The sequence below is a fragment of the Acipenser ruthenus genome, chromosome 20 (assembly GCF_902713425.1).
Source record: "Acipenser ruthenus chromosome 20, fAciRut3.2 maternal haplotype, whole genome shotgun sequence".
Classification (NCBI taxonomy): domain Eukaryota; kingdom Metazoa; phylum Chordata; class Actinopteri; order Acipenseriformes; family Acipenseridae; genus Acipenser; species Acipenser ruthenus.
In genome coordinates, this window is record NC_081208.1 from 28,522,859 (window position 1) to 28,534,124 (window position 11,266).

Sequence of the window (11,266 nt, forward strand, 5' to 3'; positions counted from 1 at the left end):
TCAGATGATGTGCATAGCTTAAACAACCAACTTTGAAAAAAGAAAGAAAAAAAAGCCATGCGTGAGTAATGAATGTATATCTTATCTGATATGCATGACATAGCATTTTACAATCCGTAGCATTAATAGGGGATCTGACAACGCATAATAGACGCAGACAGTCTTGCCAAGCTTTTTAAAAGATGCATTACAGCTCCGAACTGACTGAAACTCATAAACTGTCCACGGTCACAAAAAGCATTGTCTGTGAGTGTTCAAAACATCCACATTTCGTGATCATGAGAGATGATTTTGTAAAGAGACTACAGCATATCTCCATCTGTCTTGCAGCAGACTGGCTGAGGTGATTGTTTCTTAAGTCATAAGGCAGCGGTTAGTAGGTCGCGGTTGCTGGTCCCAAACTCACTAGCAATCAGTCAGCTTCTTCCCTGGTAACCAGACTTTTATGGGGTGGTACTGTGCTGTATAGAGACACCCAAGCAACTCTTTATTGAGAAACAACAAGCACATAGCAATAAGTTTACAAGTTTTATAGTTCCAGTATTTAGATCTGCTTGGATCAGTAGACCCCGGTTTTACTTGACAACACCCAGAAAATAGAATTTGGGTAAGAATCATGTGGTCTACACCCAACATGCTTTAGCAGCCCAGTAGAGGTATAGTGATAATAACTGCCAAGAAGTACTTAGATGAAAAGTATCTTTTCTTCTGTTAGGAGAATGTAAAAAAATATGTAAAGCATTTACAATGTGAAATATTGCAAGTCTTATGATTTGGAAAAAAATGAATGAGCCTGTTATAATGTATTCAATTAATCTTAAGGAAATATATATATAATAAGAGTTTCTGTGGCAAAGTGGTTAACAGTGTGCAGGTGCAGGAATGCAGCAGTGATCAATGACCAGGCAGACAACGGTAATCCTGGTGCAATGTTATTAATTTTTATAATCCAAAGTCTGATGACAAAACGGCAGTAAACGATAACAATGAGAAACAGGCAATACAGCGGGGTATATTGCACTGTTTTAATCCACGGGTTGGTCCCGAAATAATAGTCCTGATCTTAACATAGCACACGTAACACAAAACACAAACACAAGTCCACAGGGAGTGCTAAAGTGCTTGTGGTGTAAATACAATTATTTGTGAAACATAGTGCAGTGATGTCCGGGTTTGTGCTGGCCTCTGGTGACAGCTCCTGGTCGTGTTAGCCATCTAAACAGTATATTTAATAACGACAAAACAAACAAAACACACACAATAACAACACACGTCTTTCCTTCTGGTTCAGCTTAAGCATAACAAGAAATAGATCACTTCGCTACGCCCCCTTTTGTACCGTCAATCATGACCCCTTGGTTAACTAGTGCAACCACTCCTCCAATCCACGGCTGCCACGTCGTTTCCCTTCTGGGTCGATGATTTTGTGTATCGTAGCTCCGCCCCCTTTCTAGATGACTGCCTTCCTTCTAACCCTGGGAATGAATTGCCTGGCCATCCAGTCCAGAGCACTCTGTTCCCTTTACACAGCACCCTCACAGGTCGGGAGAGAGATTTATCACCAAGAATCATTCTGTATCTGTCACTTATCAAAAATATATATATATATTTGTATTTCACTGGCTATACTGTTAAAATATATTTAAAATTAAACTTCAGGAATTAATTATTATTAAAACTTCAGGTTAATTTTAATAGTTGAGAATAGATTACTAGTATATCAACACCCAATCGCCTTTAATAGAATATTGTTAAAATATTGGTTTAAAGAATAATTTACACTACTACTTGCAATAGCAGACGGACCTGCTAATGTACTGGGCTCTGTTAAAGAATGCATTCATCAAAAGCTCTCTGAATTACTAAGGAAAGATGCAGCCCATATGCCATGTAATTTCCTATCTCTTTCAACCAGATTAACAGATTTTGTTGGAGTCTCTTCCGATTTGAGCTGTAACTTCTGTGGGGATAAATGTTTAAAGAAATCACAGAAACACAGCTTTGACTGTTCTCAAGGCAAGCAGAATGGGATAAGAAACATCTTGGAGTGAACTGTGTTTCATGCATCCCCCTCAAGCACTTATTCCATAACACTGCAGCTCCAGTCTATCACAGGTATTACTCAACTGCATTAAATATTTCACATGCAGAAAATGAAGGTATACAGAAAAAGAGAATTGGATAAATTGGTTTATACAAATCTTAATAGAAGGGTGAAATAAGCTAAAAGCCCTTATTCTGTAGGAAACTCTTTTGCAATCTGATGTCCATTTCAGAGAGGATGTCTGTGCCATTGATGAATGCTCTTTCGGTTTACTCCTGCTCACAGCCCCATTGTACAGATAAGAGATATTCTTGGCAGGTTAAATAAGCATCACATTGGAGACAAATGTAACCAATAAACAGGTTTAAGGTTTTCTCAAAATGTAAAGCTTTGACAACAGCTATACCACATGCTGCAGACAGGCAACTTAAAGGGATCAAAACTCTAGGAGGTACTTTACGGCTTTTCAGTTGTGGAGGCCAAGGGTTAAATCCAAATACAGTGAGGTCACAAGTGAAATTAGTTGATGTCCTATTTTATCATTGGACAATAGCCCACATTACCAAACAGCCAGACACTAAAAATAAATAAATATATATGATTGAAAACAGCTGTTCCTTGCTGATCTTTGTGTTGATCCTTTTAAATCCAAGAAAATACAATCAACACATGCCCCTGACTTGTCACAATTAAAATGCTGGAAGGAATGCAAGGGAATTGAATTATTAACAGCCTTTATTAAACAAAAATGTTGCAGTTTACAATTTTTTTTTTGTCTGAACTATTTAAGGGGTCCACCTGCTGTCACTGCATCCGGCAATTCCAAATCCCTAATGTGAAAAATTGAATGAGAGGATTACAGGGCTGGTGCCATGAGATGAAGGAAGGATCTGAGCTGAAGAGTCTTAGGCAGACAAGATCTTCAAACCATGCCTCCTCACAACATCAGTGGCAACGGACCAGGACCGAAAGTAAACCTTAAGACACTTTGTTGGATTTGAAGCTAGCGTGACGCTCTGAAACCATTTTACTGTCATTTAGGATTTCCCTACCAGGAATCAATAATACTGTATGGCTATGAGCACACTGGGCTAGGTCGTTATGTGCTTATAAATTGAAGATATGTAGGGGAAAAAAAGTTAAGTCAGTTTTAACCCTCAATAATGGAAAAATAAAACAATATAGTTCTGGTAAAATTGTGTACTATAATATTTAGCATATTCAATTATAATATATGTCAGTAGTAACTTTTCATATGGGTGTAGTATGGTAAACCGCAATGCAATAGGGATCACATTTTAAACAGCTTTAACAAAACATTCTGATATCAGGCAAATGGAAGAGAGTCACATGTTTAAACTGGATGGTGGCACAGTTGATTAATGCACTGATCAGCATTGAAGGTTTGAGTTCAGATCCTGTTTAATTCACAATTTCAAAAACAGTACACTGCAAAAACCAAATGTTTAGAAATCTTATGCAAAGTATATATTGTTATTTTCTTTGAATTGTTTGAGAATGTTCTTTAGACTCATAAAAAGACAAGTGTCACCAAAATAGATATCACAGAATATATATACCCCCCTGTGAGCAGGGGGCCACACCTTTTATAAGTATCCAGTACATCGCGATGCTGCCTTATCTGCAATAAGGTGTTTTTTTTACCCTAAGCTCCGAATCTGTGTGGACCTGGGGGAATTGCACAGTCTGTTCACAGCAATGTCAGCAGCAATTCCAGCACTTAACAAGCTGTTGTAAAAAAAACTTGCCCGCTGGGTATAATTATGCTAATATTAACCAAGGTGTACATCACAGGTTTAATTGAACGTAAGGAACAGGGACTTAATTTAATTTAAATAGAGTGGCTATGAAGAACTTGATTATCAGTTTGAATAACTATAACTTTAAAAAATGCATGTGTGTGTGTGTGTGTGTGTGTGTGTGTGTGTGTGTGTGTGTGTGTGTGTGTGTGTGTGTGTGTTCTACCACTGTCATATTTTAACAGTTTTTTAATGAACATTGGAAATCGAAGGAGAAATACGTGTGTTGAAGATACTAACACAAAAAAGTTTTTGCGATTTTATAATACTGATCAAATAACTCGCACAGCTTGTGAAATATTATGCAAAGAGTAAATATTAAGATGAACATTACGTTTAATTATTATAAATCTGAACGTTTTTTTTTCAGATTATATTTTATAATACAACTGTTTGAGAAATGCACGATGTCTCAGGCACCTACTGTAACACACACCCCATTACGCCGATCTTAATGGGCATCCTAACAGCAAAGTACCCCGTTTAACTAAAGCTAACGATACAAACCCACTTGACAGTTTTTGGGGGCAGTGTAACCGACCTCACACTAATCCTAGTATTACCAAGACTATTTTCAGCAATCTCTGGTCTCTCCTGCTTGAAAAATAAGAGACGCCATAGACAAAAAGAATGTAAGGATTGATAACTATTTAAAATAACTGACCTCTTTTATCCTGTATTTTAACTGTAATCTCTACCACGGGCTCGGTTTCTCTGTCCAGCCGTCTGGCGATCACGATGTCCCCGGTGTCTCTGGTTACAGTGACTGGAGGGTTCTCGACAGCAGGGTACATCAACTCGAAAGTAGCAGACTTGAACCGGACAGGGTTCAAACTAATCACAACAGAACCCATGCTGGCGTCTTCAGACACTGTTATGACCACCGGGTTCTCTGACTGTAACAGCGACCTCCGCTTTTTCAGTAAACCCGGGTAATGATCTTCGGTCTCGGCTGCAGCCAGGGACCACCGCCGGGGGAAGATCTCAACTTCCATTTTTGGGCTAGTAAGAGCCGGTTTGCCGTGGTCTCTTGCGAAAACGTCAAATGTAACCGGGCTTGCCAAGCCGAGAATGGAATCTACCAGTAAAACTTCTCCTGTTTTGGGTACCACGTAGAAATTTCCGTTTTTAGGCTGGATAGAGTAAAATAATTCAGCATTTTTCCCGGTGTCTGCATCCCATGCGGTTACTTTGTAGACCACTGATCTCAAGGCTGTGGCGTCGTCCAGAGTAATTTTAATATTGGTATTATTAAATGTAGGTTCGTGGTCATTAGTGTCCAAGACATCAACCTTTAGCAATGCAACTGCGGCCACTATACTGTCTTTTGACGAACAACTTTGACAGCATATACCGAGCTGTAGTACATATTCTGATTGGACCTCTCTGTCCAAGCTTTTAGTGGTTTTCATTAAAATGTGACCGTGCTTGTGATGGTAATACATATGAAACGCAGCACTACCTTCTCCAAGCAGTATCAGGTGCACCCCTCCAACCTTTGAGCACCATTTCTGTGGGTCGATTCTTTTAATAGGAATGCTTAGTCCGTTTAATTTGGACCCGGGTGGCGAGTTTTCAAACACGTGGCCATGGAAGAAGGGTTTCCTCAATTCTGTCTGATCCCCCAAAACCGAGGATATGAAATACGACAGTAAAATGGTCCAGATCATGTTTATAACTAAGGTTATCCACGGTGATCGTCACAGGGGCGCCTGCTGGAAATGCAGATCCTCTTCAAAATTATTGACACGTTAATCTATCGCGTAAAACCATTTAAAAAAAAAGTTGCTCTTGTTGACATAGCTACTGCACTTTTCTCTGCTGCTGTCTCTCATATCACTAGCTTAAGCAAGTCGTCTTTCCCTATTCAGAGCAAGTGCGCACTGCTGCTGAGTGTGTTGGGATTTCTATCAGCATTCAGAATCAGCTCTGCTGGACAGCGCCACAGTCAGGGGGTGTGGTCTCCAAGCTGGGGAATCCCGGGGGAACCCCTCCCCACGTGACTGTCACCTTGTGCCTATCTACAGCAGTAGTCAGATATGGTATTTTGCTGTTCTTACTGCATTGTGCTGTGCTATTAAACCAAAAGCCTACAGTTTACATAGACTCAGACCTATAATAATAATAATAATAATAATAATAATAATAATAATAATAATAATAATAAACTTTTAAAAAGTTCACATTAAACATACAATATGCAGACCCAAAAGCATTACTAGTATCCACAAAGTGCAGTAGACTATTTTGTTGATAAGAAATATACACGTCTGGTATCCTAACTTAGTTAAGATATGTTAGCAAATGATTTTATTGTTGTTTCAGAACTGCATGTATTACGTTGCCAAAGGTATAAGCTAAATGATACTATAGTGGCATGATTAGAAGTTGCTTTTCTGCATGAAATATATTATATACACAACTTTAATCCGCAGCATTTGCCGTCATTTACTGCATTATATATACCAACAATACACTCAAATTGGGTCTTCTATAACAGCATATTATACTGTGTATGTTAAACCTTCAAAGGTATCTAATAATCTATGTTCTCCGAGCAGGCAGCTCGGGCGCATGCCTATTAATTCACGAGGACTTCCTGTAATAGCCATTTGTCTCCAGACAACGATATAAGAGAATACTGAATGATATTCTGGTGTCGCTTAGGTGCAATGAGGGGGTTGATAAAAAAAATTATTAATAATAATAATAATAATAATAATAATAATAATAATAATAATAATAATAATAATAATAATAATAGCAAATACTGCACTACATTCTTGTCCAAAACTAATTTTTTTTACACATTGATTTCAAATTTGCTCTCTTTTTAAAATAAACCAAGAGGCTATATTCAACACGTTAAACTGCCGTTCTTCTACGTGTGCACATTAGGGGTCTTTGGAAATTAGACTTTGCCCATTACCAAGACAAGGACATACTGTACTAGGCAGTGCCCGAGGGGCAATGTCCCGCCAGGACCTACACCGAAGCTCATGAGATCTGAGTGTCCTAATTGACATGAAAAAAAAAAATCTCCATCAATATGATTTACATTGCGAGGAATCAATGTAGGCACACCAAACATTTTCATCTTAACACATTCATTATGTATTGCATATGAAATGTGGAGTGGAACTTCGTTCACACTCAATCTAATCAATTAGTGGTGATTTATACCAATTAGACCTCATTTGTTTACCCAACAATATAAAACAGATTTCCAGTATCATCTGATATGGTTGCACATTGTCCTATACAGTTTAATATGTTTCAAAAGGTATGTAGGTATTCCTTTACAATAACATTTGGAAAAAAAGCAATACCCCTTTTTTGAGATCTATTGAAATTCTTGCAGGTAGCAAAAGGACTGCACATGATTGTCTCTGTCAGTGGTGACTCTGCTAAGATGGGAAGATCATTAAATGCTGTCCCCAGTCTTGGGAGGTATATAGCCATTTTAAAATGCAGGATCTGTAATTGCACAAGTCATATTTGCAGGCTTCTCAGCTCATTACATTGTGAAATACAAATTACAATACACACTATGGCATTAGAAGAGTCCTGCTATAATGCCTATTATGCAGGCACTGTGCCATGGCATCATAATGTTTATTAATGGGACTGTCTAGCAGGCAGTTCATCACTGCCTGCCTGCACTAGGCAATGCACAACTTAAAAAACAATCTGCAATTGCTTCGTGTCCTGGGACATCTGCATATTAAAAACCAAACAACATGCTGTGTTAGATGACTGCAAATTAACCATGGAAGCACTTCCGCTGCCTGTGATTGGGAGGAGACTGAATAAAAGCTTTTTGGAACAGGTCGAGTATGACAAAGACCATCCATCCATCCATCCATCTTTACTTTACACTCTGTATCTTACAAATGAAGTATGTCATGGAGATCACTGTCACACGGTTAAACTACTGTAAGTGACATTCAGGGGTATCCATCACAAGTTCAGTGGACTACACTAATCCTATGGTTTTAAAGTTCTCATGATGATCAAATGTGGATAACATGAGGTATTATCTTATTATATAGCCCCGTAGCAGTAGGGGAGTCAGTGGTACTTGCAGGTCAAACAAAAGGGACGAGGAACAAAGCCTGTCTGCTGTTAAGAATCTGAGGAAGGGCTACAGGGAGCTGACAAAACCAAAAAAATGTGCTAAGGTTAATTGAAAATTCCTTTCAGAGGGAAGGGGGGTTTCAATTATTATTATTATTATTATTATTATTATTATTATTATTATTATTATTATTATTAATTTCTTAGTAGACGCCCTTATCCAGGGTGATTTACAATTGTTACAATTCATGAATGATCACGTTGGGAGGGATAAAAAGGCAGATCAGATCAATTACATGAAGAGTGAGGAATGATCTGCAAAGTAAAAAATGAACAGTTTTATTAATTTCATGGTGCTGACTGCTGTACCGATACTGAGGGAAAGCTTAGTGCATGTAAAGAAGTATAGTGTGGGGCAGTCATTTCATTTTAAACCAAGCCAAGTTCATCTTTTGTTTTCATCGCATTTTGCACAGTTATCATTTTTCCTGTTTTTCCATTTGTTAAATTACAATTATTGCTGCAAAAAAAATAAAAAATAACCTGCATGATCTGGAATGTCATTACTGATATCGAGGGATCGCTATTATCTAAAAAGATCTGTAAGGCCACAGGTACCCTTTATTTACTTGTTGTGATTGAGTTTTATCTTTTATCTTATTTTATCTACATTATTTCTTATATATGGGTCTAAAAATAAGAACTGTTCCAATTATTACATCTAATTGTAAAACGCTGACACCTCAGCACAGCATTGATACAGGTTCCCTTCACCTCTCTACATTATTCACACCTGTTGTTCCAGACCAGGCACGCTATATTCAAACTTTTCTCACTATTTATCTCTCAAGGGTTTCTTACGGTTATTGTATTCTTTGCATACTTGTATGGGTTATACACATGTATATCTCCATATATTAATAGGAGAAAAACAGAGCAGTGCTCTCCCTGCCCAAGAGAAATGGGGGAGCAGCGCTCCCCACCCGACCCCCCAGCACTACACCCCTGTATCCAGCAAAACATTCTCCCAAGCCGTCATTTCAGCCTGGTACCCCTGGTCCCCAGAGTCTCTCTGCCCCTGTCACAAGCACAAACATGAAGATTATACTGAACTACTATTAAACATAAAAAGGGTTGTTAAAACTATTCTGTACGCTCCATCCTCGGGATGAGAGCTATACACATGATTCGATTTTTAAATATCTTTAACAGTGATTAGTTGATTTCTCAAACATGATTCATCTGTGTGTAATCTCCTACAGTATTTGTTGTACTATTTTTCTGTCACATGTTGAAATGCTTATTGACCTTTTCATACAGCCGTTAAAGCCCTCACATGATGACTGTGATCTAGCTGGTTTGAGCCCAGCCACTGCCAATAACTTGGGAGCAGTCACATGGCTTTGCAAATCCATGATCTGGCTGGAAAGCCCAGTCTAAAGATAACCAAGTATAAGCACATCCTTTCTACCAATCAGACTATTATGAGAAGGTTGTTCATTTCCTTTATTTTTTTTCTTTCTTTCCAAGACTAATCTCCTAGTCTTTAATTATTCTGCCCCTGGGGAGACGGACAAAATCGTTCAACTTGAGATTTTCATTTTTCTTTGTAGGTCTATTTGCTTCCAGACATGCAGGCATTAAGAACTGGATAATCTTTTAATCGCTTTGTTGTAGAAAATAAAAAAATGGAACAGGTTTCTGAAGTTTTTAATATTGCCCTCGTAATCACCTTAGAACATTGATTTGATTTGATCTAGAATTAGCAGTTACCGAGGTCCGAGGCCAAGACATTCTTCACTATGCTGAAAAAACACCAGGTTTCATCTTCTACTAAAGTAGTTTATATAAACTAGCACAGAAACATTGACAGTGCAAATAGTACAACAGTACCAATAGCTAAAGTTCACCAACACAAAAACTCTTCACTTAATGACAGACCTATTCAGACTGAGGTGGGTGGCATCAAGTTATTCTCACTAAACATGTTTAATTTAAAAATAAAATATAATGCAGTACTTGAATGCTGAATTAATGTCAAGTAGAATTAATACAATATTCTGATGAGAACTGAAAATTGTACAAAGTAACAAACACATTCATGCATCAACCTATTATTCTCAATATTGTATGTACAAATCAGTATACAATATGCAATGACAGAGATTCATTCCAGTGCAGTACATTTCAAAAAGTAAGCAGTGTGGGGACCCTCCTCTTGTGACTGGGTGGATGAAACAGCTCTTCTGAAAAAAAGAAAGATTTGGGAAGGAAAAAAGGCTGTTTGTCCCACCAAGGCTCATCCCGTCATACCCGACTAAGCTGATCTTATTTAACAGGACAGAATCAAATTATTATTATTATTATTATGATTATTTATTTATTTTGTTAAACACAATTCCACATAGTTAAAAATGCAAACATTTTTCACCGCTCTGGCTCTTTCATGGGTCTGTATTAATGATATACTGTGTTTTGGCATCTCTTGGCTGCCATACATTTTCAATGGACATTCTTCTTTGTTTGTGGTGAGAAACAGATGAACCTTCATAAACGGTCTTGAAAGATGTATTTGAAATGGTTTTCTTTAGCTGAAATGCTGATGACGGGTCACAAAGCCTGCTCAAAGGTCAATCTGTTATTGTATATCTATCATTCTACAGGGATTGCTTCTTGGGATGCTGCGCGTGTAGCGGGCAGTGTTGGTTGATGCTCAGCCGTCATCGATTCTGAGCCCGACCAGTGACTGATGAGGTTAAAAAGGTTAACAAGAAAATTATTCAGGCAAAGAAATGGTTCCGCTAAGAGACATGCAGTCTAGTGAAATGTATTGTAAACGTAAGTATACTTTTCAGCAAGATAAACTGAAATGCACATAAGAAGTGCAAAACTAATCAAATCGCTTTTACAGTAAAATTGTTAGAAATCTGCATTCCATGTATGCTTTCTCATGGCATTCAAAACAGCAGGTCTGTGGTTTAGAGTTGAGTATAGACGCCACTCACCAGGCAAATACAGTACAGGAAGGCGGACTCCAATACAAAGAAAGAGCTGCTAATAGAGTGGCTCTCTTGGAGAGTGAAATGGAGAAGTTACATAAAAATGAGAGTGTAGGGGCTCCCGAGTGGCGCATCCAGTAAAAGCACTCGCTAGAGTGCAGGATGTGCTCTATAGCCTGGACGTCGCCGGTTTGAGTCCAGGCTATTCCACAGCCGACCGTGGACGGGAGCTCCCAGGGGGCGGGAGGAAGGGAGGGTTAGGTCGGCCAGGGTGTCCTCGGCTCACCGCGCAGCAGCGACCCCTGTAGTCTGGCCGGGCGCCTGCA

At 38.5% G+C, this 11,266-nt stretch overlaps 1 protein-coding gene across 1 annotated transcript in view; it reads right to left on the reverse strand.

Moving 5' to 3' along the window:
* The window catches only part of LOC117425402 (neural-cadherin-like), a 47,594-nt gene extending 41,873 nt beyond the window's left edge, over positions 1 to 5,721 (reverse strand). Inside the window, exon 1 of the mRNA XM_058993802.1 lies at positions 4,529 to 5,721. Coding sequence (XP_058849785.1) covers positions 4,529 to 5,534 — 1,006 coding nt within the window. The 5' untranslated portion in view covers positions 5,535 to 5,721. The remainder of the gene's footprint in view (positions 1 to 4,528) is intronic.
* Between the last annotated feature and the right edge of the window lie 5,545 nt (positions 5,722 to 11,266).